We start from the raw sequence: 27,853 nt of genomic DNA on the forward strand, positions 1-27,853 counted from the left end.
GGGAGTGCTGGGCAGAGCCTCTCTGCAAGGGCGGGGCCTGAGAGCGCCCTCCAGGGACAGGGTCATGCCCCCCAAAGTCCCCCCTCCCGCTAGATTGACAGGGGCGGGGTCAGCTCCGGTAGATGATTGGTTGATACTGTGGAAGATATTCCCCCTCCGCCTTCCCCCCCCCCACCCCGTGCTCTATTTCAGTGGCCAGAACACCCTGACATCCCGAGTAGGGCGGGAAGGGCAAGTGTTCAGGTGTTCCCGGAACGGATGATCTTTACTTATGCTAGTCTTTGATAAAAGGGTAGAATTCCATCCGTCAAAGCCGAGGCATCGTTGGTCGAAGCGGGGGCAGAGAATACCAGGGGATAGGCAGTAGTTTGGGTGATGGTTGGACCCTGGGACTCTGTGGTCAGAGAGAAGCAGCCAGGATGAGGAGCCTTGAATGTCAGATCAAGGAGTCAGGCTTTACCTGGAAGCAAGAAAGAACCAGTAGAAAGGGAGACCTCAGACTTGCAGGAGAGAATGACTTTAGTGAATAGTAGCCAGGTGAGACACAGGAACTCTCAGCTAGAGCCCTGAGAACGGAAAGCAGAGGAGCTGGAGGTGATAGGATTCCAGGGGAAGACTGGTGAGAGCTAAAAAGAAGAATCTGAGATAAGATCACAACCCAGCCAGGGGTAGACTGTCAGAGGAAGTGAAGTCCCACTGTGTTCATCCTCCGTATGTGTCCCCACTCCCTCCTGCACTCATGACTGTACCGTTCTTGGCACCAGCAAGGGTCTCAGTCCTTTGATGGTATGATGGGGAGGGGCTTCATGGAAAAAAGATGAATTCTCAAAAGCTTTTTAGTGAGATCTTGGATTGTTGTCTCTGACACCAACTAAGGTTGTCAGTGCTCTGATTCAGACCCTCAATGCAAACCTGCCCATTGTAGTAGCTAGGAGAACTTGGGTAAAGTTTAGAACACAAATGGTGACTGGGCCCAAGGAAAGAGCCACCAATTAGATGTCCAAGGAAGAGGTAGGTGCCTACATGGGCGTCACCTGTAGCATACTCCTGGAAAAATCACTTAAGTCTCTGTATCCTCTTCTTGTTTCTGGGGACAGACTATTCCTTTTTGGTACAGAAAGTCTATCAGTCTGATGCCCTTCCACCCCCAGCCCCATCAAGTTCTGAGCAGACCCCCTACCTAGGGCTTGACTTCTTTTGACTGCTTTTTCTTGAACTCCTGGGAATTCTCCAACCCTCTCAGGGTAGTTTGGCTGGAGAAGCCACTTCCCGTCTGTTAAATGGGAGCTAGGGACCTGACCCGGGCAGATAAGGTATCCTGGGGTAGACCTGTTTCAAGAGCTTTTCCTTCCAGATTATAGGGAATGCCCAAGCACCCAAAGGCAACCTGGGAGTGAAGACAGATTTCAGAGGCCACCAAAAGTCCCTACTGGAATCTTTTTCTGCCCTTCCCTCTAAGATTAACCGAAACCTGCTAATTGTGGCTGCCCACACACATTCCCCTCCCCCACCGCCTCTTTCTCTCACCCCTCCCCCTTTCATCAGAATGATAAAGAAAGGGCCTGGCCTGCCTGTCCCAGCATGGCCTCAGGCTGGGACCCAGCCTCAACTTACAGTCTGACTACCCAGGGCCCCCAGTTAGTCCAGACCCCGGCCCAGGACTACCTCCCTTGTATGGGGCCTTGCGACAACTCTCAGCTGAGGCCTCCAGTGGCCGAGTCTCTTGCGAAGACCCCCAAGAGGAGGAAGAAGAGATATCTACGGCATGACAAGCCCCCCTACACCTACCTAGCCATGATCGCCTTGGTAATTCAGGCCGCACCCTTCCGCAGACTAAAACTGGCTCAGGTGAGAGAGTCCCTCGTGCTTTGGGGCACAACTATCCCAGACCCGATCCCCACTTACTGTAGGCTCACTTTTGACCTCTGCCTAATCCACTTATCCTTGCTTGTGAGACCAGTCCGGAGACTCTTCTCCCACAACCCCCACCCTCTGTCTGCCCTCAGGCACAGAAGTCTGTCTCCCTAGAAGAGATGCCCCGGGGTCGGCTGTAGGTGAGGGAAAGGGTACTCCTCCAATCCCCACCTCACCGCACCAAATACTGCCTGTTTTCAGATTATCCGTCAGGTCCAGGCAGTGTTCCCCTTCTTCAGGGATGACTATGAGGGCTGGAAGGACTCCATCCGCCACAACCTTTCCTCTAACCGGTGCTTCCGTAAGGTGGGGTGGTCGATGATCGAATCCTGGGGGTGGTATGGGCTTGGAAACCCTGATCCCTGGGTAGAACAGCCACACCCAAGCCAACCACTCTCTAGGTACCCAAGGACCCTGCAAAGCCCCAGGCCAAAGGCAACTTCTGGGCGGTGGATGTGAGCCTGATTCCTGCAGAGGCGCTGCGCCTTCAGAACACTGCCATGTGCCGTCGATGGCAGAGCCGGGGCACTCACAGAGCATTCGCCAAGGACCTGAGTCCCTACGTCCTCCATGGCCAGCCTTATCGCCCACCCAGTCCCCCACCACCATCTAGGGAGGGTTTCAGCATCAAGTCCCTGCTAGGGGACCCTGGGAAAGAATCCACATGGCCCCAGAATCCTAGCTGGGATGGATTAGCTAGACAGAGCACCCCAGCTCAGGCAGGTAGCTTGTCAAAGGGGGAAGACGGGGTGGGCACTGGATCCTCTAACTCCTCTGATAAGCCTCTGTGGCCCCTTAGCTCTCTTTCTGGGCCCACAAGAATAGAGGGGGAGAGTTCCCAAGGGGAACTCAGGCCTTCTCTGGTTTCCCCAGATCAAGGTTCCTGGTCCCTCCGCTTACTTCAGAATTCCGAAGATTCCATGGGAATGTCCAGGAGGGGAAGCAGAGCTTCCTTGTGGGGACAGCTACCCACCTCTTACTTACCCATCTACACGCCCAATGTAGTAATGCCCGTGGCCACGCTACCCCCCACCTCTTGTCCCCGGTGCCCATCTTCTGCCAGCCCAGCCTACTGGAGCGTGGGTACTGAATCCCAAGGGTCCCCGGACCTGCTCTGTGATTTAGATTCCCTCTTTCAGGGAGTACCACCCAACAAGAGCATCTATGATGTGTGGGTCAGCCACCCTAGAGACCTGGCAGCTCCTGCCCCAGGCTGGCTCCTTTCCTGGTACAGCTTGTAATACTTTAAGGCAGACAAGGTCTGCTTCTCTCTTCCACCCATGGATATCATTTTGATGAACCAGAGCTAGGAGCATGTCCATAGCAACGGCTTTAAAACACCAGGCACAGCCTTGCTGAAAACCTACAGTTTTAATTAGGTTCCTCCAGAAAGGGGTTTGCCTCTGCTAGATAGGGAAGATCTGGCCAACCATGCCTTTAACACTCTCACATGCAGGGACCAGATCTGGAGATGGGGGCTCAGCCTCCTCTCGATCCCACCTTCTTAGGCCCTCTGTCATCATGCTGGGCTTCTGGCTCCAGGCTGGGGGAGGGAGAGCTGAAGGTGGGTCCGGTCTGAAGTCTTGCCCTCTCTCAACTGCCTGGGTAGAAGGTAGCACCTTTCAGGGAAAGAGTTAAAAAATGAAAGACTGGGCCATACACGACTTGGTGTCATGGAAGTAGGGGAGCAATTAACAGTAAAGAAATTTACAACATTTTACTTCCAAGTCTGATATTGGGGGCAGGGTGGCGACTTGAGAAACCACTTGGTCTGGGGTCTGGTTCCTGCAGCTCTGGCTCCCCTGCTGTGTGCTGTGATAAGGGCAAACGGTGATAAGGAGGGAACTGAGGGCCTGTGGCTCAGCTGGGGGTGGAAGGGTGGAGGCAATCCTTTCTCAAAGCATAACATTCTCCCGGCCAGATCAAGAAGAGGAAGAGGGAAACTGTAGGACTCTGTTGGGGGCAGTTCAGGCCCCAGAGTTTTTGTTTAAAGGTTGACCTGGGAAAGGGGAGGGGGTTGAGGGGGAGCATATAGGATTCACAGCTGCCTCTGCCCGCAGAGGGATGTTCTCAAACCCAGTTCCAAGGGCTCTGACCCAGATCTAGGGAGGCAGGTCACCTGGAGGTCCAAGAGTCAACCCAGAACAGCTGTTGGGGCTGGGACTGGGAGGACTGCCAGGAGATGGTGTAGGGGTGCAGGAAGTTCCAGTGAGTGGGGTGTCAGTACTGAGAGAAGAAGGGGTTCCAGAGCGTGGGGCTCTTCGGCGCCGGGCAGGCCCCAGTTCCACTTGACCCACTCGTTCGGCGAACTTGAGCGAGCAGATGGTTTCCCCGAGATCTTCCGCCCTCGTGGAGATCTACAAGAGAGGGGAACTCGTTCATTCACAGTCCCGGTGGCAGCACCCAGGCTTGCACTAGGCCCGGGACCCACCTGCAGCAGGAGAACTGCGGTGGTGCCCGCGCCGAGCGCGGGCTGTAACAGGCGTGTAAGCTGTGAGTCACGGAAGGGCACATGAGGTCTCCGAGCTCGCAGCGCGGCCATGACTCCTCCTAGCGCCAGCAAGGAGCGGTTGATTGCCTGGGCCTCACGCAGACGCCGGGCGCCATTCGGGTCTCTTTGTACGGGGCTGGCGACTCCGGCTTTCCACACCCGCTCAGATCCTGCCAGATCCACCAGGTGCAGTGTGCCTGCAGGGCAAAAGAACTGGGTGTGCAGTGAGACCTTTAGAGAGCTGGAAAGTCAGCAGGACTTAAACTCAGCCAGTGGTACCTGTGATTCCCTGGGCCCGAGGTGGAGACGCTGCACGTAAAGTCAGCGTAACTAGGGCGTGGGAGCGTGAGCTGTGCTGGTTCATGACAGTGGCTGCTGTAGCTCGGTTGCTTCTCCCCAGACTCAGCATCTGGAGAGCAGAGCATCAAGACTAACCTGGTATATATATATGGTCTCTGCCTCTAGGTGGGAGCAGACATGGGCCCTGCAGGGCAGCCTTACCTGGTGCAGGGTTTCCAGGTTAGGAACATCCCAGTGTGTGAGGCCAGCCACTTGAATTCCCCCCTGCCCTGCAGGTCCCTGCCTCACTACCAGGCGCTCTGGGGGCCCTGTAGCCAGGAGGTCCCTGGTGAGAGAGGGTGGGTTTAGTTCTATGGGTTTTAAAAGGTGGCTGCAGATCGCTGGGCCAGGGGCAAGAAGAACGCCGCCCACGCATCCCTGACCTGACTGCCTCGTTGTAGATCTCCACCATGCTGAGGGTCACATGGTGGTGCCCTCCAGTCCCCATCTCCCGGAACAGCAACTGCAGTGCCCTAGGAGCTATGCCAGGGTCCTCAGGTGGGCCCTGAGGACAGTGTGCAGTACCACATTGGACTCTCATACAAAGCCCCGAGTCTCCCCTCCTCCCACCCCAAGTGCGAGCTCCAACCTACCTCCATGCTGTAGGTTTTCCCTGTCCCAGTCTGACCATAAGTGAAGATGCAGACACTGTACCCCTGGAGGCAGGACAACACAGCTGGCTCGAGCTGCCTGAAGACCTGGGGATGAAAAACAGGTGGGAGAAGTGTTCTCAGTCCTTCCTCCCCATTCAAGACCTGGAAGGGTAGTAAGTGCGGTCAGCAAATGTGAGCAAAGTATTAGCTCCCCTGAGAAGTGGTTCCCTTCCTTCATACAGCAGCTGCCTTAGGAACCAGCAGGGAGGGAGCATTAACAGAAAACAGCAGCCTAGCGGACAGTGCAGAGTCCTGGAGGCCGGTTAGGAAGTCCAGGGTGCCCTGGGGTAGGGGAAAGCAATAGTCAAGAGCTTAGATGCCAGGGCTGGACTTCAGGTTAAAACCTGAGGTAACTGAAAGCCAAGTACTATACCATCTTTTCTATGTTTTTCTGGATCATTCCTGTCTATGGCAACTAATGGAAATGCATGCTGGGGAACCCCAGTAGTATAAGATGGGAAAACAATAACACATGAACAGGGAGGAGCAGTGCATGCCTTTAATCCCTATCCTCCAGAAGCAGGGGTGGGCAGATCTCTGAGCTTGAAGCCAGGCTGTCTACATAGCTAGTTCCAGGCCAGCCAGAGATACACAGTGAGACCCTATCTTAAAAACAGATGATGGGGCTGGGGAGATGGCTCAGCGGTTAGGAGCACTGACTGCCCTTCCAGAGGTCCCGAGTTCAATTCCCAGCAACCACATGGTGGCTCACAGCCATCCCTAATGGGATTTGATGCCCTCTGTATCTGAAGACAACTACAGTGTGCTTATATATAATAAATAAGTCTTTTTTTTTTTTAAAGGGTGAAAAAGAAACAAACAAGAAGGACCTCTGTGGGTATAGGAAATAATGACCAGAAAGGGCTATAGAAACCAGGCTTGGAGAAGAAGCAGCTGAGGAAGACGTGGGAGGCTGAAACGTTCAACTTGTTGGACAGAACTATTGTAGAGACAATAATAGCCTTTTGGCCAAACATGGCCAACTTTCATATGAGAAGGTCTTTAAAGATTGACTGGCTGTCACTTCTGATCGATGATCATATATATAAACAATGTCTAGCATTCGCAGAGTGAGGATAAAAAGGCCAGGGCTAGGTAGTGCAAAAATGGAAAATACAGGTGAGAAACTTCATGAATACGTTTGGTCCAGTTTGTTAGATCAATCACCCAGTGCAAGCTGCCCAAAGCACAGCAGAAAAGTTTAGGGAGCTGTACAGGGCTGCAATTTGGGGTGGGAGATGATGCCAGGGGCAAGTAGAACAAAGACAGAGGCAGGTGGGAAATCAGTCAGTGGTGAGTCTGTCCCTGCTAGACACTACAGTCTCTAGGAGAGCAGCAGGTAGCCTGAGGTCTTCACTGCCTGCTCTGTCCCTTACCTAATCCCTTATCAGCTCTGAACCCACATCTCAGTCACAGAAGCTCCCGCAGCACAGTTTATGTGCAAGTGGAGACCATGTATGAAACAAGTTGGGGTAGACTGCTTTTCCACTGGTGTCTAGCCAGAAAAAAGGGGAAGAGTAGGATCAGAGTAGCACAGTGGGAGAGCACTGGGGCTCCCACATAACCTGTCTTTAGGGTCACAAAGCAAGAGGAGGCTCTGCCTTCCCAGATGGGCAAAAGCCTGGGCAGAGGGGCTCCGAGCTCCCACCCACAGGGTCATAGCCCTGTCTTCACCACTGGGGACCATCAGTGCTCTGCAGCCAGTGAGCAGTAACTCACTTGGATAGGTTCACTTTCCCTAGCACTCAGCTGGGCAGCCAATCCTGCCTCCAGGACTTTTAGTAGCTCCCTTCCGTGACGGAGCCCAGCCCACCATCTAAGTATCCAGACAGGCATGGAAGAGGGAATGGGCCTCTTCTGGACCCAGGGACCTCTGAGGAAGGGTCAGGACAGATGCAATGGTAGCTGTCACCTCCTCCTGGCTGGCATCTTGAGGAAAGACCCAGTCCAGGCGAAAGCGATGCTGGCGCCCTCGATAGCATGTGGTGATGCTTCCCCCTTGTCCCGGCTCCACGCTCACCAGGCTGGAAGGTTTCCCTTCAGCTGGTCTCAGCCGACACAGAACACGAATATTCCCTGCATTGGGGACCACATCAGCATATTGCCCCATAGCCCTGAAATATAGAGAGCTCTTCTTTTCTGTAGACACTGGGGCTCCACTCCCAAAGCCAGTCTCACCCTTGAGTTCCAAAAGTCGCCCTGAGCATCCAGTTGGGGGTGCTTGGTGCCCTTCTGGGAGCTGAGTCCTAGCCTTTCCAGCTGACAGAGCCCCAAGGGCCCAGGAGACCTTTGAGGAAAACAAAGGAAGGTGTCCAGGTGTCCTAGTAAAGTATGGTGCTGAAAGCAAAACAATCATTTGTAGTGGCATACAACTTTCAGTGGATATGGCCCTGAGGCCATCATTCAGTGGGTTTAAAACAGAACCTAGGAATCATAGGCAGGAATATTCATCCAATCATCTGTCCTTCTGGGCTTCCCAGCAATTGTCAATTTTCACAATACAGAAATGAGGGCACAGCCGGGTGGTAGCGGCACACACTTTAATCCCAGCATTTGGTGGGCAGAGGCAAGTGGATCTCTGAGTTTGAGACCAGACTGATCTACAGAGTGAATTCCAGGACAGCCCTGGATATACAGAGAAAAAAATCTGTCTCAATTCCCTTACCACCAAAAGAAAAAAAAAAAAAAAAGACAGAGAGAGAGAAATCAGGACACTTTGGGTTACTCAAAAATTATTCTGATCAAAGTGTTAACAACTGGCCCACTGGTACAGGCAGCTTCTGAAGGATGGGAAGGGAAGTAACAGAGGCTCCCCTGGGACAGACAGTGAGCAGACTTCTTATAGAAAAGGTACTAGGAGGGGAGGGATCCTGACCTGGCCCTGAGCCTCACTCAGGGAGCCCTGACAACTCTGGGTAAAGGTGCTGACCAGTCCTCGGAGGTCCCCACAGCCCTGACGAAGGCTGGCCATCCGTGCCCGAAGTCCTAGGGGAGGAAGGCCATTGAGATGAAAACAAGCCAACTTCGGAGCTTTCCCAGAAGCCACCTTCTCGTCCCTTACCTGCCAGCTGTCTGTGGACTTGCTGCAGCTCCTGTCTGCAGTTCTGTTCTGTCTCCTGCTGGAGCTGCTGGAGGGCCCCTCGAAGGCCCTGCAGCTGCAGCTCCTGTACCCCCAGCTGTCCCTCCCAACCCCACTTCTGTCACTGAGGAAACAGGCACCAGGCCCTGCCCCAGACATCCCCTCCCGATTTCCCATCCCTCCTTATCCCTAGGTGCCCTAGCCCACCTGGACTCGGAGAGCTTCCGTGGTGTCCTGGGCCTCTTGAAGCTGGCCCTGCAGCTCCAACAGTGCTCCTGCCTCCTCCTAGAGAGTGAGAACCAGATGGAAAGAGTACTCTATGGCTCCATTTCACAGACCCAGGCCAACACAGGAATGGCTAAACCCACAGTACCCACTCCACACAAGGCTTCCTGACCCAGGCTCTTTGCTCTGTTTTCCTGGGGTTATTCTGAGTCCAAGAACAGGGGTGGTGGATTGACTTTGTTCATAGTTAGAGATGGCCCCCACTAGAGCAAACACACAATTCCTGGGGCGGTTCAGGTACTGTGGCTTAGTACCAGGTGTACAGGAACCTGCAGATACTATAACAGACAAATGGCAGAGTACCTGGGGAGGTCTGGTGAGTGGTCCGGGCCCCCAGTGTAGCAGGAGGTCCCGAGTAAGGTTCAAGCTCTGTTTCAAGGCTTCATTCTCCAGTGTGAGGTGCTGAACTCTTTTCTCTGAATCTGTCACCCCCTAACAGAGAGGGATATCATCAGGGCCAGCCTGATGACTGTTCAGCCTGTTTCCTACTCCCATCCCTCCCTACGCCCACCCCAGAGCCTCACCACTCCCAGGCGAAGTCTACTCAGCTCTTCTTCCTGCTGCTCCAGCTGCTGTCTTAGCTCTTCCAGCTGTGGAGGAGTCAGGGGCAGGATAGAATCCCCTTTTGGATCTCACACCCACCCAGTCCTTGACATTTCTGATTCCTTTACCTGTCCAAGAATGAGCTGTTCCAACCGCTGCCAAACTCTCTGTTCCTCCTCCAATGGGGGAGGCTGATGTTCCTGGGTCTCATCCCTTGGTACCTCATCCAGGATGGGAGTGGGCTGAGAGGAGCTTTCTTCTTGTGACAGCGACCCTGGAGAGGGATGAGCCCAGTTACAAGTGAGGAAATGTCTGGCAAAGAGAGCAGAGCCAGTTCTGATAGACCCTTCTCCTTCCACTGATGGTTATACTCTTTACAGACCATCTGGAGTGGAGGGCTGCACTGGACAGGTTGGCTGAGTCCCCTGGAGCAGGGCCTGCCTCCCCCGGGGGCTCCGTGTCCATGCCAGAAGGGCCAAGAGCTGACTTGTTACTGTCAACAGAGGGGGGACTTCGCCAGGCTGTGAAGGAAGTAAGAACCAAAGCAGAGGAGTTGGGGATGTGAGGACCACAGAGGTTAGGGAAAGGAATAAATTGCTGGAGATGGTATTGCTCACCTTGCCCAGGTCAGGAGTCTTCCCGCAGCTCTCTTCTGCCCCCAACTGGAGGGAGAGGAACTCAGCAAGGCGCATGAGTGCCTCTTCCAGTGACACCTCAGCTGCTCCACCCTCCGCTCCTTTCTGGCCATCCTCAGATTCTGAGCAGCCTTCGAGGCCAAGTGAGGAAGGAAAAGGCATTCAGCATCACTAGATTGGGGGGGGGGGGGGTCCCTCCCAGTGAGATTACAGTACTCCAACTGCAGGAATCCCCCAGACCCTTCCTCAGCAATCACCTACCGGCCAGGCTGTTCAGCTCGGTCCACAGTTCTGACGTGAATTGATCCGGACGGCGACGACCCCTAGGTTGGTCGCCGCTTTTCTGAGAAGAGAGTATGGGGTGCAAGTAAGGGTGCTGGCAGCATGTGCGACTCTTTCGCTTCTGAAATGGACCAAGGGATTGGGGCCGAGGTCTTTGACCCCACAACCTATACACAGAGACAATACTGGTCTCTGAACAGCCCTATTTCCCAGAGCCAGTGCCTAAGGATTTAAGCTGCACAGGTCAGCCACGACCGGATCTCAGAATGATGGTGGTAACTAACCGTGATGCAGGCCCACTCCGCTCACCTGGGTGGGGTCCCCGGGGTCCGAGACCGCCGCAGCACCGCCATCCCTGCGGAAAAGACTGTAGAAGATGTAGATGAGCAGAGAGTAAAAGGCGTACATGGGGGCGCGGGGCGGCAGAGAGCACCGCTTCGCGCCGCCCCGCGTCCCCGCACCAGGTCTCTGCACCCGCCCGCCGCAGTGCCCATGCGCATGCTCGCGGCGGTCGCCCCCACGGACGATCTTCCACGGGCGGAGGGCCCACTCTGAGGGGCGACCGCGAAGGAGTTGCAAAATCTGTACTTAAAGCCCTATCAAGCTTTTTTTAGTCTCTCTTTCGCAAAGAACTCCAACCACTGTCTAGCTTCTTTTGGGAATCCCGCGGAGACCCCCAACAAGGTACGCGCATGGGAACCGAGCCTTCAGGGCACAGGTGTACAACCTCTCCACCCCCGATAGCCCAGCCCAGACTCCACCCCTCCCGGGGAGCCGGACCCAGCCCCGCCCAGACCTTCCCTTCGGTCATAACTTCGCCCCTCCCACAGCTAAGCAACACTCCTTCGAAGCCCCACCCCGTCCCGATTCACAGCTCCGCCTAGACCCCTCGAAGCCAATCCTACTCCCTGAAGCCCCGCCTACATCCCCGGCTCAGACCCTGGACCCTTCCCTATCCCTGAGCTCCAGCAAACCTGTACTGAAGCCCATAGGTTGTGACTCATGCCTTTACTCCCAGCGCTCAGGAGGCAGAGGCAGGCAAATCTCAGTGAGTTTGGGGCCAGCCTACTTTAAACGGGAAGTTCCAGGATAGCTAGGGTTATTTGAAAAGACCCTATCTAAACCACAAACTACTACTGAACATCAGGTCTCAACCTCCAAGCTTCCAGCCCCACCCCTCTAGAGTCTCCACAGGCCCCGCCCCACCGCTCTAGCCCGAACTCCTCTCGTTGGTGGGTATAAGCCGGCTGCTCCAGTCCGCGCCTCGGGAGGGCGGGCTAAGAGGCGAGGCCGACTGTTGTGGGCGGGTTCGGGCCTTTAGCTCGGTGTCTCCAGGTGCTGCGCGCTGCCCATCGCAGGCCGGGCTTCGCTGTCGCTTCTCCCCTTCTCCAGAGTGGAAGATCTCACCTAGGACCGTGCTCAGGCCACAGCAAGAGACAACTCCTCTTGCCGTTCCGAGTCCCTGGTCTGACACCCAGCCTGGGCGCCAAGATTCCAGTCCCATTCTCCTTCCCCAGTAAATTAGTCCTTCTTCCTTGCAGGTGAGTCCAGTGACCTCAAGGCTACAAAAAGTTTGGAACTGAATGTCTTCTAATGTCTACTCCAAGGTATCTGGAACTTGAGATTCCTGAAGAGCTGCCCTAAGGACTCCAGATCGCCAGCCTCTGCGCGTACTTCTCTCCAAATTTGAAGATTCCTTTCGTCTCCTCAAACTCACTACTGTTCAACGTGTCATGGTTTCCAAACCCAGGAATGAATGGAGCACTGTCCTGTCCCACCTAGTGTTGGCAGGGGTGTCTCTGCATGCAGCAGTGAGCTCTGTACAGGTGAATATTCTTACTTTCACGAACGATGTAGATCCCTGCATTAGAAAGAGGGTGATGGGAGGCATGTAAGGCTGGGATTCCTTGACAGTCCCAAACTTTTTTCCTACTTAAAAGTAGCTGCTTTTAAATGGTTTCCCTTAACATGTCTATCTTTCCCGGTGTCAACAGTCCAGTCGAGGAGCAGCTGCCGGCTTCCTGCTCCAGACCTTTGCTGCCATCATTATGTTGGCCCCAGGACTGAACACACACGAAGACTGTCTCGCTGGAGCTTGGGTTGCCACAGTCATCGGTCTGCCTCTTCTGGCCTTTGATTTTCACTGGGTGAATGGGGACCGCTCTTCTGCCAACCTGCTTCTGGGAGGTGGCATGGTGCTGGCAGTGGCCGGTGACCACCTTGGCCCTGAAGGTTGCTCTGTAGCTGGGCAGGCAGTACTGCTGGTAGTTGCAGTGACCATCCTTATTGTAGCTGTTTTCACAGCCAACACTTACGGGATGTGGGGGGGTGCCATGCTGGGTGTGGCGGGCCTCTTGAGCCGTCTGGAAGAGGACAGGCTGCTGCTGCTGCCAAAGGAGGATGTCTGTCGCTGGGCCCTGGCTGCAGGTAGTTGGGCCTATTGCCGGGCCCTGCACACACAGCGCCTGCAGTGGGAGTGACTGTAACACTGACAGCAACTCAGGGCTTCTGAGCCCACATGCAGAGCCTCTTCTTAAAGTGAGGAGCCTGTGGTAGTTTCACTTCTGGGGCAGAACATCCCTTCTCCGGTCATGCATGTGTGGAAGATTACTTAAACCAGAATGCAAAGAACAGGTCTTTAGGACACTTGGATGATTCTGAGAGGAACGTGGTTGTGAGTCAGAGGCCTGGTTTCCAATAAACGTTAGGAATATACAGGAGTACGGGATCTGCTTATTCTTGAGCTAGCTTCCTAAGGCCTCTAGGGTTTCAGCTGATTTCCCGGAGTAAAGGAGATGGGTGATGTGTAATTAGCATAAGGCATTGTTTCCTTTGGCATTATGGCAGACTTGCCAAGAGAACCCCAGTGTGCCTGGCATGGTGGTGGTGCAAGTCTTTTATCCCAGTTGGGAGGCAGAGACAAGCCGATCTCTGAGTTCCGGATGGCCAAGTTGGCCTACATAGTGAGTTCCAGAATGGCCAGTGCAACATATAGTGAGACCCTGTATAAAAAAAAAAAAAAAAAAAGAAGAAGAAAGAAAAGGAAAAAAGAAAGAAAAAACATTTTTAAAAAAGAAAAGAGAAAAAAATAAAAACTTCTCTGCTGAGAAGAGAGTTTTGGGCCTTGGTTTCCTGGGACGTAGTAAATTTGCATATATCCTTGGTGGACCTGGCAGGTGGCCCTCTAGGGCAATGACCTTCACAAACTGATGGCTGAATTCTTAAAGGGCAGAAGTGGGCTAGTTCTCAGCGACTCCCAGAAACTGCTCATCCCTCTGCACTGACTTGATTATTACTTGTTTGACACCCTCCTGTCTGTGAAAGTCATATAACTTAATACCCCCTCCCCTTTCTTCTCCAACTCTTTCTTTCTCCAACTCTGAGGCTGGAATGAAGAGGTGGGTTAGGGAGTGTACCCAATCCTTCTCTGGCTGTTCCTGTACTTGCATCTTGTTGACCTTTATCCTGTCTCAAAAGAGTAGGGGTAGGTGGGTTTTTCAAGATCCGTGCTCCAATACTCTGGTCAGTTAGGCCAGAGCCTTGCGCACACAAGCCCGAATTTCTGTACACATTGGCACAGGCACTCCCCCTAGCCCCCCCCCCCCGACATGGGAGTCTCGGGGCGCTTTGCACTCTCGAGGAGTCTGACTTCTGGGTGCCCCTCCAGACCCCAGAGCTGATTGTACCTCTCCAAGGGCGGACTCCCTTCCTCTACCGCCCCCCCCCCCAGCCCCTCTCCCGATCGCCTGCTGGACCCCACCCCCTTCTGTTCACCTTCTAGGGTGGGTGGGCTCTCCGTCGTTCTCGCTCGACCATTGGAGGTGGCCTCCGCGTCGTCTTGGCCCTCGCGGCACTTCCATTGGCTTGCGCGGAGCCCACGTGACCAGGAGAACGAGGGGGCGGTGGTGTGTGGGGGGGTCCACAGCGAAAACAAAGATGGCGGACGCGCCGGGGTTGGTGGCCGGGGCGGCTGCGGGACGACGCGCGGGCCAGGCCCATTGAGGCAGCTGCACGGTGGGCAGGCTGCGGGGTCGCCGCGGCAGTGAGAAGCGGGCAGGGGCGCGCGGCGACCCTAACTTCCAGCCGGCGAGCGCGCCGGCACCCGCCCGCCGGGCCGGCCGGCCGCGATGTCCGGCGCCGAGGAGGCCAGCGGGGGTGGCCCGGCTGCAGGGCCCGCGGGTGCCGTGCCAGCCGGAGTCGGGGTAGGGGCCGGGCCTGGAGCTGCTGCGGGGCCGGCTGCGGCGGCTCTGGGCGAGGCGGCGGGGCCCGGGATCCCGGACGAGGCGGGCCTGGCCGGAGCTCGGCAGCTGCAAGAGGCGGCCGGCGACCCCGACGCACCGCCCAAGAAGCGGCTGCGGGCGGCTGAGGCAGCCGAGGCGGCGGCAGCGGCGGTAGCAGCAGGCAGCGGAAAGCTGGAGGAGCGTCTCTACTCGGTGCTGTGCTGCACCGTGTGCCTGGACCTGCCCAAGGCTTCCGTGTACCAGGTAGGGCCGCCGGCCGGGTCCGGCGCCGCGTTGCCTGGAGGCCGGTGGCCGGTGGCCGGGAATCTTTCCTATCCAAACATCTACCTTCCAGGGCTAGGAATCCCCGCTCCTGTCTCAAGGCTCCTTATCTTTATCTTGTTCTGAATCTCATTTTCTGTGTTCGATGGCATCCTTTACTACACAGTTTGAATTTCCATTCTCCTCCTTAGATCTCTTGTCCTCACCTTCTGGTTCCTCCAGATATATTCTCTTGATATATTCCAGGTCCTTTTCAACTGACTATGTAGAGATCTATGAACAAGCACCCTCCCTTTTCTACTGCTCATTAACATTGTACGCATCTAGACCCCCCTGGATGAAGAAACTTCTTTGCTGAAGATAGGGCTCCAATTCTGGCAGCCACACCCCCAAAAGTGTCCTTCCATGTCTGAACCACTAAATATATCTTCTTTTGTGCCCTGTGGAGTCCTGTTTCCTCTGAAGAGCTGGAAGAAAGGAGGGCCTCTCATCACTTTCCAGTCCTGATCTGAAGGAAGCAACCTGCAACAAACTTTACTGTTTGGGTACTTTCTCCTGCCCCAGCCTGGCCAGTTTTTCTCTTCAGGCTCACCTCACCCATGCCAAGGTGGCTTCCAAGGTTGCCAGTACATAGAAACTTTGTCCTACCTTCCCATCTGAAGACCCAGTGTGCCAAAAGGACTCAGGGTCCTGGTCTGTGGGTCTAACATGTCCTCTTCCAGGTAAAAGAGAGCAGACCTCTGCTTCAGTGGAAAATATCTGTTCACCTTCCCCTAGTCTTTCTGCCTCAGTTCCCAGCCTCCTTGAAAAGTAAAGCAGAGTCTCTGTCAGGTTTCTTTGTATTTACCGGAGCTAAAAGTGGCTGGTGGGGCCTGTTTCCCTGCTATTCTTTAAACAGAGGACCTGGCTGAGGGCCAGGAGAGGTCTAGTCTGTGTAGACATTTCCCTATCCTTTGGATCTCCATGTTCTTCCTGCCTTGGCTTGAGGGTTTGGGGAGGTGTGGGGTGATCCCGGTGACCTGGATGGGACACTCACCCTCCTAGGTGGGGCCAACTAGAGGTGCGTTTCCTACAGCTCCCGATTCTAGCACCAGTATTTACCTCTTATTTCAGGGGCCATCAGAACCTGCTCACAACTAACCTTTTCCTGTCTTGGCTTCTTGGCCCTTTCTGGGAGAGTTCTTCCTTTCCTAGGATTTGGTGAGAATCCAGCAAGACAGGCCAATGGAAGGGGGTCCCAAGGAATTAAGGGGTTCCTAGTTGGTCCTGGCATAATGGTAGGCCACATGGTATTGGCTCCTGGTCTCCACAGAGAGCCACAGTTCTGCTCTTGCCCAGAGTAGCTAATGAGACTGACTAGCTGGTTCAAACCAGTCTACACACTGTGTTAGTTTTTTGCTCTGGCTTGGGCGTCTGGAAGTCAGGCAGCTGAGGAGATGTATAAGAATTAAGTGAGAGGGGGGGGCTGCCTTTGCAGGTGCTGTTCCGGGGGGCATACTTGGTGATCCAGACAAGCTATTGACATTGGTCTCCTTCCCACCTCCCTGCTGCCCGGGTAGATACCTAGAACAAAGATATTTCCCTGTTGTAAAGACTGGGAGAATCCTCTAGAATATGTCATTTTGGAAGAGTCTTGGGCAAATGCAGGAACTTTGACAACCGACAGATAGCATGTAAAATGGGAATGCAGCAAGAAAAATAAGGAAGGAAATGTCTTAGTGTCTAGGAATGCTGCCAGAGACCCTTCATGGCAGTCTCCTAGAATGTGTGGTGCAGCCCTGGAGGGTCCTATTGCTGCCTTACCAAGGTACCGGACAGGCCTCCCCAGGGTTCTTTCCTAGTCTTCTCAGGATCTGAGCACAGGCGGCATGGGGAGGAATAGCCCTGGTCAGGATCTACTGTGAGTCACCACCTCTGCCTGAGCTGAGCTCCTCTGCCTTCTGCTAGCCTTCCTGTCTAACCCATGTTGATGTGCTGTCTCTTTAGTTTCCACCTTCAGCTGTTGCTGACAACATTTGCCTGACCTCAGCAGAACACTTAGCTCCAGGTGGCACCAGCCATGCTGTGCATTCTGGGGGCTGACTCTTGGCTCTGCTGAGGTGAAAAGAAGTGGGTAGCCATACTATGTCTGGCACTGGACTTTGGGGGAAACTATGGGGTGCTGAAGTTGGCTTGGTGCATGGTAACTTGAGAGTGTTATCCATATGCCACTTGTTCTGCTAGGGAAGCTCTTGGAATCGGACAAGAACAGATTCGGCCTGTATATTTAGGCTCATCCACAGCCTTTGGACCTGCAGGGCCAGTTACCATGGGCCATACTCACACACTGACATATCACAGATTAGGAAATTTATTCAGTTTGCCTGGCTAAGGCCATCAACCAAGTAGTTCTTATCCCTGGGGCCTGTGTCAACTGCTACTACAGGTGTATACTTTGATGTTCTCTGTGTGGGTGTTAGGTATATCCTGGGCAACTGGCCCAGCAAGGTGTGTAGCCACCTTCCTGAGTCTAGGAAGGACCCTTCCAAAGTCAGGCAATCATTATGGCAGGTGCCTGGTAGGTGGCATGAAGGCCAGAGGCAAACCGACACAAGAACTTCTAGCTAGTCCAGACTGGGCAGATGGACAGGCAGTTTGTGCTGGCTCCCTGTTCTGGATGTATTCATGAGGCCAGAGGACAATGTAACCAGTCAGAAGCTGCACATGGAAGTGCCTTCTCTGGGGGAGTCCCAGCCTGGGGTGTTACAGCCATAGCCTCAGCCCTGACCTACTTCCCATAGCTTTCCTGATAAAATCCTTCACATAGTGTCCACTATAGACTGTTATAAGATAGACTAAGCCTTGACCCTTTCTTTGGGTGTCAGCCAGGCTCAGCCCCTCAGCACTGCATTTGTCGAAAATACTGCTCCTTCCTCCCAGCCTTTACAAGCCTTTGAGGTCAGAGATCAGTTAAGTGGGCCTCTATCACAGAGTATGGTGATCCGGCTGTATAGCTAATGTGGGCTCATGATTTCTGTGACCAGGGCTGTGTCACTGTTCCACTGTTGCTCCTACATGTTTTCCTTATGAGCTGCCCTCTCCACATCTCTACCTGCCTCAGTGTTTCCCATTGGGCCTGACTATAACAAAACCTCATCTTAGGGCCTTCTGTTCTCCCTTCAACAAGGATTCCCATCCTTTCCCACTCTGCCCCAGCTGATGGTTGTCATGTTCTGCCTTTGTCTTTGCCTCTGAATGTCAGAGAGTGGGTATCTGCCTGACAGAAAGCCCAGAAAACACTTGTTCCATCTCTGCCCAGGACGCCTTCTGAGATTATTTGTTGTCCAGGGCTTGGGCTTCCCTGGCACTACTACTGCTGCTTCTTCCTCTTCCTCTTCCTCAGTTATTTTATGTATGTGAGTGTTTTGCTCACTTGTATGCATGTGCACAGTGTTTGTGCCTGGCACCTTCAGACGTAAGAATAAGGCTTCAGATCCCCTGAAGCAGGAGTAAGGATGGCTGTGAGCTATGCAGGTGTTATTAACTGCTGAGCCAACTCTCCAGCCCCTCATCTCCTTGAGTCAGGAAAGAGTCTTGGGGAAAGGACTGCTTAGGTGTCCAAAGGACTGCAGGCTTCCCGAAGTCTAGAATTTTGTTTTGGTTTTTGGTGTGTGTATGCATGTGTGTTGGTAGTTTGTTATTTTGAGTTACTTTTTAACTCTAAGCAGTGTTCATTTCTAAGTAAAAGCCACATTCTAGGGGATATCTGGGCCCCATCTGAATCTTGGATATGGCCAGTCTAGAACTTCAGATCCAGGCTGAGCGGAAGGTTCTTATCCTTGCTTCCCACATATTGGTTGTGTAACCATGGACAAGAAGCCAGTTCTGCTCGGGTCCATGCTTGACCATGGAGGCTCAAGAAGTTGGATTAACTCTCAGGGTGCCACTAGGCCTGACGGAGCCTTACCTGCATTCAAGACACCATGGGAAACTAGAGAAAAATAGCCTCCATGTGGTATATAGCAGAACCTTGGTAATAGTGCAATTTGTTACCAGTGGCTTCTGTCAGGAGTCTGTGAAGCTCTGAACAGGAGGGTGGGCTCTTCATAAGGGGTCAGGGTACCATCCATACTGTATTTTGGGCTCCCAGTGTTTACAAGGACCTTATGTTCTAGATTTGAAAGATTCTAACTGACCACAGGGAACTTGAGATCAACTATAAGTTGAAGAGGACCCATTTCTAAGACCTGTTTGTGGCTCGGGGCCAGGGCAACTTCCTAACTACAGCTATTCCTTCTAGCTACTTTCACTCAAATGAGAATCCAGTTCAAATAGAACATTCCTGCCCTGGCCATGCATAGGCTAATACATGAGTTGTCTGCATGTTGGGAGATGGAAGGACCAGATTCTAGCCTGTGGGGTACAAGAGCAGTGACTATTTCTGGACCATTTAGAGGAGCCTGGGACCTCATTCCCCTGGGAACTGAGCCCTAGAAGCTTTGACATGGGTAACTGCAAGGGTGGCATTTGTACTGGGTTTGCTGCAGTCTGAGTGTCAAGCTTTGCTGCAACACATGGCCTCTCCTGTGGTATCCTGTGCCCAGGAAGAAACTGAGACCTGCAAAGAGAAGATGATAAATCCAAGATCATGCTGCTGGTGGTGCTCTATGGCTGAGGGATGATCTCAACCCTGTGAGCTCCAAGTCAGTATCTGTGATTCTAAGAGGACCTAGAAAGACCTGCAGTGCCATCTTGGATAGAAGTTTAGGGTTTACCTGGTTGATGGCAGGATGGTAGCCTGGCCTGGTTGTTGCAAGAACAGTTTCTGGAGGTGCCTAGGCACTGAAGCAGACAGTATGGACCCATCTGTGGCCAAGCTTCTGAATAGACCGTCGACTGTTTAAGTCAGGGGATAGGCACAGTCTGTCCAGCTAAGACTAACTGTGACTGCCCTGGACTTATATTTGAAGTTGGGTCTTGCTCAGGAAGTTATGAGAGGGTTCCAGGTTAAGTGCATTGTTTTCCTAGAGCTTACCTAGAGCCCATATCCTGAATGGCTAAGTGGCTCCAAGTGGGTATATGTCTTGGTTCTTAGGTAGGCCAGTATACTACAGAACATTTCGGGGCTTATTTTGCCACTCAGCGCTGAACTGTCAGACTTCCACAGAGGCCCATAGCGCCCTAGAAGAAAGCAAGATTAGCACCATTTCCATGTGGTATGGAATTGATTTGAGTCTGGGGTTCCCATGAGTATGGGCTCTGTAGCCAGACCCAGAACAGGCTTAGGTGGCTCTCAGTGTGGGGAGTAGGAGTGATCCTCATCTCCCATTAGGAGGGCCCAGGACTTCTTTCCAAGTCTCCTGGGCTGAGATTAGGAGCAGTATCCTCAACCTGGCTTAGAAACTTTGAGATGGTCAGGCTACAGCAATAACAAATACTGTCACCTCTGCTCAGGCTGGTAAATCCTGAGCATCATCTAAGCCTCAGGTAGCTTGTTAGCAGAAAGTGACTAAAGCCCTTAAGATTAGTGGGGCTACAGGGCCCTGGGAATCTTAGTGCTGGCATCTTGCTAAGTGAATTTCCTTTGTCTTTCCCTAAAACAGGTCCCACCATGTAGCCCAAGCTGGCCCAGAAATCACTTCATATTCAAACTAGCCTCAAACAGTCCTGCTTCTGCCTCTGCCTCTGCCTCCTGAGATTTTACCACTCCCAGTTTTACACAGAATTCTTTTTTTTTTTAAATTGGATATTTTTATGTACTGTACCCTTTCCCAGTTTCCCCTCCAGAAACCCCCTATTCCATCCCTCCTTCATAGAATTCTTGAAGGATGGTATGTCACAATTCTATGGGGGCCCCCTGAGATTGCCACTCTGAAACACATGAACATTCATTTTGTGTTGTAGTCCCTCCTGCCTTCCAGAAGGAGTAATAGTAACTGTCCTGGGAAGTCCTCAAGACAGATGGTAGATAAAAAGATTTGATCAGCATTTGCCACATCTACACCCAGCTCCAACCCTGTCCATTGACTTGTAGGGTTGGACTCAGTAGATTGGCTTTTAATTTTTCAGTCAAGCATAGGTTTGGTTGTAGATAATCATTGATGCTCCATGGGCATGGATTCCTCATCAGGCCCATCACTGTCACCTTCTGCATGCAGAGCCCATCGTTTGCCGAGGGCTAAACCTGCTAAAGCAGTAAGATGGCAGCTAAGGTTTACTAAGCAAGGCAGTGATGTAGATGTCGCCTCCTGGCATGGCCAGGCAGTGGCTACATGTGGCTCTTTCCCTAATGCCCACTGTTCAGATTACCTTTAATGTGGTAGCCTGATATATTGGTCTCTCCTTTAACACTGAGTCCCTTGTAGTGTGGGAGCCCACCTGGTATAGCATTCTCAGCTCATCCTGTATCTGTGGTGCTAAATGGTACTCAGTATATATTGAGTCAGTAAGAGACCCAGAACAAGAGAAATTCTAAGTCTGTGTGTGTGTGAGCAAGGATCACGCATGCTATAGGTCTGTTCTTGCTGATCCCATATATATCAGCCCAATTCAGTAACAAGTCCTACCTGAGCCAGTGGAGCCTCCTCTCTGCCATAGGCTCTACCATTGGTGCTGGAGCATCTACTATCTACAACCAGTAGGTAGTTGCCTTCTCTGATTGCAACTGCTGGTTCTTACCTATGTTTATCGGCAAGGGCTAGATGGGGGGACCAGGGCTAATCTCAGCTGAAGCCACTTCTAGTTCCCACATGAATAACCTTTTGAAAGCCAAGAAAAATTGCCTACTTCAGCAGTAACCATGACCCCAGAAACAACCGTTGGCTGGGTATACCTATAATGTCAAGCCAAGAGCTTGTCTTCTCTGATAGATTAAGTAGAAAAGCCAGGTTCTAAGCCCAGCTATGGTCAGGTCAGTTGCCAGCCAGGCCTGCTTTAGATGTAGCCAGGACCCCTATGACCTAAGACCCCACTCTTCTCAAAACCAGAGCTAGCATGACATCCCAAGCAGCTCTCAGTGTTTGCTAGATACCAGTAAGGCTTGGGTACCAGCAGGTACTCCTCACCTTCTCTCTGGACAACTGGTCTGGCTGGAGCCATCAAGCATGGGAGGGCACGTGTGCGTGCAAGCATCCCACAGGTCTGTGAGCTTCACCTCCCTTTCCTTTTTCGCAGTGTACTAACGGTCACTTGATGTGCGCTGGCTGTTTTATCCACCTACTAGCAGATGCCCGACTGAAGGAGGAGCAGGCCACATGTCCCAACTGTCGTTGTGAGATCAGTAAGAGCCTCTGCTGCCGGAACCTGGCTGTGGAGAAAGCTGTGAGCGAGCTGCCTTCAGAGTGTGGCTTCTGTCTGCGTCAGTTCCCTCGCTCCCTCCTAGAGAGGCACCAGAAAGAGGAATGCCAGGACAGGTAACAATGGTGAAGGTGTGGCCTTGGGATCTGGTCAGCCGTCATTGTCTGGGCCCTGGAGACCACATATGCAGCCCAGGTGTAACCGTGTAGTGAAGTGTCTACACTAGTTACTTTCTAGATATGATGCTAGCTAGCCCTCTAGGATTCTCTGTAACTACTGGTAGTCCCTTCGAAGGTCCATTACACCAGGATCAGTTCAAAAGCTTTAGAAAGTTTAAGTGAGACTCTTGTTTGGCAACCCAGTCCCAACATATAGAAACAGCCACTTGCCTGGCAAGGTCCTGGCGTCAAGAGCTTTCCTAGAATGAGGCTGTGTGAAGTCCAGTACTATGGTCAGCAATCAGCTAGCCCTCAAGCAGAGAACCACGAGTACTGGGCACAGGAGGCATATTGACTACAGCTGTAGTGCTTCTCTCTCCTCAGTCTCTCACGTACATGTCTACATGTGCTCTAAATGGCTGGCCTCACAATTCAGTGTATCCTACAGGGAACAGTTTGTAGTTGGGCAGAAAGAGTCTCTGAAAAGACTACTGGGCATGACCACAGAGCTGACCAATATTCTCACCTCCTGCTAGGGTGACACAGTGCAAGTACAAGCGTATTGGCTGCCCGTGGCATGGCCCTTTCCATGAACTGACAGTGCATGAAGCTGCATGTGCTCACCCAACCAAGACAGGCAATGAGCTGATGGAGATCCTTGATGAGATGGACCAGAGCCACCGCAAGGAGATGCAGCTCTACAACAGCATCTTCAGCCTGCTCAGCTTTGAGAAGATTGGCTACACAGGTGAGGCACCCCACATTCCTCTCTGCATGCCACACGGATGCTGTTTAGGACTAAAGGGCTGGCAGCCAAGAGCAGGGAGGGCAGTTGGCTCTGGGTAGTGAGCATAGGCTGCGCCGATGGGCAGGAAGATACCTTGGGGAAGAAGATAGGTTGGAGATTTTGCAGACGGAGGGATGTACCTGCATGGCTCCTACAGAGGTCCTTCCCACCTGTCCCATCCCCCCATGCCCACCACCCTAGCAAGATGACCCCTCCCCCTCGCTGTACAGGGCTCCACATATTTGGGATGGTTGGGTCTATTTAGAAAATTGGGTGTTTTGGGCAGTCTGGGTGTTTGGGACCTTACCTTTGGAGCATGGAGCAAGAAGAGCATTCTATCAAGTCAGGTCCTGTCTGCAGATGTTCACTGAAGGCCACAGAGCCTCCCGAGGCTGGCAAGAAGCTGTTTGGAGACAGGGTTCCAGAACAAGCTGAGGGTCTGAGCTCAAACTGTAGAACTGGGAGTGGATGCCCACACATGAGTAAGCTGGACCGGGCCTGTGCTCACTGGATCTCATGGCTCCCGGGCATCTGTCACCAGCTTTGAACATGTCGGGGAGCAAGAGCCAGGCCACAGCTTGGGCCAGAGAACAAGAAGCACCTGCTGATACTGGGGCCACGAAGGGAAACTCCATTCCCTCTACTGCTCAGCCTGCGGCAGGTTGCCAGCTCAGAGCACCCAGGGCAGTCTTGGACAGCCAGTCATGCCATGCTGCCTAGACTAGCCCAAACAGGCCTGAGATGCAAAGGGCCCAGGGGCCTGCATCAGCAGAAAACTATGGCTCTTGGTTAAGAGTAGCCTTGGCTGATCTCACGGCCTGTGGGGTCTGGGTAGGCCAGGCCATGTGGCTACAGCAGAGGCTGGGTGGGAAGCCCTGTCCATGAAGGAAGGACTGGCTGCCTAAGAGCCCACACATCCACAGCAGGACGTGCCAGCCACAGGACTGCAAAGGCAAGTCTGCCTGCTAAGCGACAGCCCCACAAACAGCTGAGCAGAATCCACATCACAGTGCAACACTGAGGACTTGGCACTCCCCCTGGGCAAGACCAGATACCATATGCCCACCTGCTGGCTTTTCTGGCAGCTTTGTATCAGAACCAATAAAATGCACTTGTTCTCATAACTGTATCCTGTCTGTGTGTCTGCTTACCCCGCCCCTCTGGGGACACGGGGCTGAGGGTAAGGAGGGTGGCTCTGTGGGTTGGCCATACCTGGGCCACATGGCCTAAATGTCCCACAGCCTCAGGACTCTCCAGCTAATTGGTGTTAATTCTGTTTGTAGTTGTTCCCCAAAGCTTGTGCACTTCCATTTGCCATAATTGTGTCTGACTTACCTTGTGGCAAGTAGAGCACGCTGTCTGGGTAAGTTGCCTTCCTCCCTGGCTGAGCCTGTCCTTGGCCTGTTGGGGAAGGCGCCACCCACTGGCCTTCCCCAGCACTAACAGTTGGCTGTCTGGCCCTGTCTGTCTCCACAGAGGTTCAGTTCCGGCCTTATCGCACTGACGACTTCATCACACGCCTGTACTATGAAACACCACGGTTCACAGTACTGAACCAGACATGGGTCCTGAAGGCTCGTGTGAATGACTCGGAGCGCAACCCCAACCTGTCGTGCAAGCGCACACTTTCCTTCCAGCTCCTCCTCAAGAGCAAGGTCACAGCGCCCCTGGAGTGCTCTTTTCTTCTGCTCAAGGGCCCATATGATGATGTGAGGATCAGTCCTGTTATCTACCACTTTGTCTTCACCAATGAGAGCAATGAGACAGACTATGTGCCGCTGCCCATCATCGACTCTGTGGAGTGCAACAAGCTGCTGGCCGCCAAGAACATTAACCTGCGGCTCTTCTTGTTCCAAATACAGAAGTAGGATGGACCCAGGCACTTGAGGAGCAGAGGGCTGCAGCCCAGTAGTGCTGTCCTACCCATCCCTGGCTTGGCAGCAGCTTCACACAACTATATGATCATTTTAGCAAAGGAGGAGAACAAACAAAATCAAACACTGAGAAAGTCTGCATGCGTGTGCAACGGGGTCCCTGCCTCTGGCTCACCTTCCTCCCCTCTGCCTCCCACCTCCTGCAGGCAGCCAGAGGCTGAGCTGACCACAGTGGAAACAGCACTCTGGGCTCCTCAGGTACATACAGGTGGTGAGGAGGGCAAGAAGCCACCCTTATCCCAGCTCCCATCCTCACCTCGAGGTGGCACGGTGGTTCCCTGGCCAGGCTCAGGGGCCCTGGCTGACTTCAGACAGCATATTTGATTGCAATTAAAAAGGCAGCCTTGTTTCCTACTTTCTGTTTTGTTGGAGGGGAAGGTGTGGCCGTGAATGGACTTCATGGGAGATTCGGTTTGACCTGGTGGTCAGAACCTGCCCTGTCTCTTGATACTGCACCTATGTGTGCATCCCAGGAGAGACTTAAGAGACACTGTCCCCCACAGTCTTTATCAGAGGGATTGAGACTAATCCTGGCCAGTGAGCCAGAAAGGGTTGGGCTTCCCCAGCCATTGACCACTCAAAGGAAGCAGGACTTAGCTAGTAGGGCTCAACAAATGTTTTCGGAATGCAGGGTGAAATTCTGTCTCTTCCAGGAAAAAAAAATTAAATTCTACAGGCTCTTTAAGTGATGCAATTTTGGAGAGAAAGAACCCATTTGCTTTACTCAGCATAGAGGGCCAGGTGTCCTTAGGGTGCCAAGGAGGCAGTCGCTGTCTGAGAGACCTGCATTTAGAGGTGGCAGGGGCATCACAGGACCAAGGCAGAGCAGCATGGTTTATTGTGTAGGCAATGTAGGCCTTCCCCTTACTAGCCCATTCACAGATGCTCTGAGTGGTGGTTATAAGCAGGACAGTATTAGGGCCGCTCAGAATACGAAGCAGCCATGCTTGGTAGAGCTAGGCCCTGGTCCTTTTTTCCTTGGTTTCCTCAGAGATACTAAGAAGGGTAGGACTTGCCTCCTTCAGTCTTTGCTTAGGAGATGAGGCTCTTCTGTCATAGCTTTTCGTTGCTTTAATACCAAAGAACCGGTTTCCTCTGCCCTAACCAGACCTTATTCACATGCCTCAAAGTAGTCCCTATCAACCCATGCTAACTGCCTGGGCCTGAACTGCCCTGTGCCTTCCAAGCCAAGGGACAGGGTGGATACAAGTAATTGATGTTCCACCCTGACCTTCAAGAAGGCAAAAAGGCTGACAAATGTGGAGAGGACACCGGGTATAGGCCCTGTCTGTTTTCCTGAGCACAGCTAAGAATAGGCTACTGGGGCCCTCCTGCCTTCTCATAGGCTGAAAGTTTTCAGCACCTTGTTTGGCTTCCTGCATGGGGCTTGTGGGAATTCTCTTGTGCAAATATGGCCTGACCAGGAGGGTTGAGAGTGGCTCATATTTGGCTTCTGCCTACCACAGAGTACCCCATGCCAGATCCCAGCACATCCATGGAAACAGTGGCCTTTGATATGGCTCCTTGATGTCCTCTGCCCTTAGGGGCAGCTCCTCAAGCATGGTTATCTGGTAGGCACAGGGGATCTTTGGAAAACAGTGGGGCCCCTCTGAGAGTCCCTCTAGATTCCAAGGTGATGGTGTGAAAAAGTAGGGCAGGGCTAGCTTGCCCTAATAACCCATGTCTGGATGTGTGAGCAACTGATTCACAGACAGCCTGAAGGACTCTCAGGAAGAAGCAGGATAGGAGGCTTACTCCCCATGGCAAAGCCAACCAGGGCACAGTGGGCATGAGGAGAAAAGCTGAGCTGGCAGAGGCTCAGAGGCAACAGAGCTTTGGGTATTTGTATGTGGAGCTGAGAGGCATACCCTAAGGTGTAGATAGGGTTAGGGGCTGTGCCTGGGTGAGACCTGCCCAGGGGTATAGTGTGTCTAAGGGTACCCAGGAGAACTGCTAAGCCTTTCCAGGAACATGGTCAGTGTGGCACATACACTATGACTGTCATATACAGCAGTTGAGCCTTCCAGTCTAGAGGAACCAAACATGGAGAAGACTAGTGTGTCTCTTGGTTATGCTAGGGACTGGCATACAAACCTTTCAGCACTGTCACTGTGGGCCCTTTATTTAGGGGTGGGGGGGCACCATATCTACTGGCTTGTGTCCAGAATCTTGTTACCTTGCTGTCCTAACCTGGTTCTTTGTCTCTTGTCTCTGAGGATGGGAGAGGGGGTTCAGCCTCAGTAGGTGTTGGAGAGGCTGCCAGAGGGGGTTTCACAGGCTAAGCCAGGACTCCCCCTCCTTCCACCTGTCTCGTCCCCACTTCCTGTGAGCACCACACCCCTCAGTTTGCCCAAAGTGAGACATTTACAAAACAATAAAAATAATTTTCTAAAGAGCAGAGCAAGAAGTGTTTTTATGGTTGTTGGAAATAACTTACATGTCACCTGTGTGGTTTGCATTTTTCTTTGAATATTTTCTGTATGCACATGTAGTTAAAAAAATATTCCAAACCATGTTTTGTCTGTGTTTCCTTACCAGAAGACAGTCTCATGGTGGGCCTTCCTATGCTCCGTAAGTCTCTCTTACTAATCAGCCTGTGCCTCACCCCCAGACCTACAGCCCTGTGAAGCACCCGGATAGAGAAGCTGGATTGACTCTAAAGGGAAACTGATTCTACAGTGTTGTCTCTGACTCACACACAAACCACACGCGCACACACCAGCTAATAATAATAATAATAAAGTTTTCAAAAACTTCTTGTAAAACACAGTTTTTCAGGACAAGTGACAATCTAAAAGAACACTCTTACACAACAGAGTATATCAAATAGCTCGGTCTCAGCAGACTCCTATTTTATGAACTCTAGGACTAGAGAAAAGGCAAGTCATGGCCTTCGTAACAGCTCTGAGGGACTTCCCCATATCTTAATGCCTCTTGATTCTGTACCTTCCACCCCAGCCTTCCTCTCTCATAGTG

The 27,853-nt window shown here is 52.8% G+C and overlaps 3 protein-coding genes across 9 annotated transcripts; 2 read left to right on the plus strand and 1 right to left on the minus strand.

The window, feature by feature from the left end:
* Positions 1-1,581: 1,581 nt before the first annotated feature.
* Positions 1,582-3,155, plus strand: FOXH1 (forkhead box H1; the record flags this gene model as incomplete). The annotated part of the gene is made up of 3 exons (XM_080939645.1): positions 1,582-1,848; positions 2,116-2,220; positions 2,316-3,155. The coding sequence occupies 3 exons, from the start codon at positions 1,582-1,584 to the stop codon at positions 3,153-3,155; spliced, it is 1,212 nt and encodes a 403-aa protein (XP_080795771.1).
* A 149-nt stretch (positions 3,156-3,304) lies between these two features.
* Positions 3,305-10,644, minus strand: KIFC2 (kinesin family member C2). 5 transcript variants are annotated; one of them, XM_080939877.1, is made up of 19 exons: positions 10,531-10,644; positions 10,201-10,282; positions 9,922-10,070; positions 9,687-9,825; positions 9,433-9,578; positions 9,286-9,351; positions 9,065-9,193; positions 8,684-8,761; positions 8,459-8,573; positions 8,273-8,382; positions 7,576-7,684; positions 7,310-7,473; positions 5,338-5,442; positions 5,128-5,249; positions 4,907-5,030; positions 4,685-4,814; positions 4,346-4,602; positions 4,034-4,271; positions 3,305-3,533 (listed from the first exon to the last, which is right to left on the minus strand). In XM_080939877.1, exons 1-19 carry the CDS (start codon positions 10,627-10,629, stop codon positions 3,508-3,510), a joined length of 2,388 nt encoding a protein of 795 aa, XP_080796003.1. In that variant the 5' UTR covers positions 10,630-10,644; the 3' UTR covers positions 3,305-3,507. The 5 variants fall into 5 exon arrangements, with proteins under 5 accessions (XP_080796003.1, XP_080796004.1, XP_080796005.1 ...); XM_080939878.1 differs by lacking the exon at positions 3,305-3,533 and having other exon boundaries at positions 3,541-4,271; positions 8,684-8,758; XM_080939879.1 differs by lacking the exon at positions 3,305-3,533 and having other exon boundaries at positions 3,541-4,271; positions 8,459-8,522.
* Positions 10,645-11,532: 888 nt separating this feature from the next.
* On the plus strand, positions 11,533-27,348 carry LOC308438473 (zinc finger TRAF-type-containing protein 1). 3 transcript variants are annotated; one of them, XM_080939884.1, is made up of 4 exons: positions 11,536-12,047; positions 21,876-22,114; positions 22,693-22,904; positions 24,420-27,348. In XM_080939884.1, the coding sequence occupies exons 1-4, from the start codon at positions 11,955-11,957 to the stop codon at positions 24,809-24,811; spliced, it is 936 nt and encodes a 311-aa protein (XP_080796010.1). In that variant the 5' UTR covers positions 11,536-11,954; the 3' UTR covers positions 24,812-27,348. The 3 variants fall into 3 exon arrangements, with proteins under 3 accessions (XP_080796009.1, XP_080796010.1, XP_080796008.1); XM_080939882.1 differs by lacking the exon at positions 11,536-12,047 and adding an exon at positions 14,147-14,705 and having other exon boundaries at positions 24,420-27,347; XM_080939883.1 differs by lacking the exons at positions 21,876-22,114; positions 22,693-22,904; positions 24,420-27,348 and adding an exon at positions 12,216-13,122 and having other exon boundaries at positions 11,533-11,737; positions 11,829-12,047.
* The last annotated feature ends 505 nt before the right edge of the window (positions 27,349-27,853 follow it).

This window comes from Micromys minutus, assembly GCF_963924665.1.
Source record: "Micromys minutus genome assembly, chromosome: 27".
Lineage (NCBI taxonomy): Eukaryota > Metazoa > Chordata > Mammalia > Rodentia > Muridae > Micromys > Micromys minutus.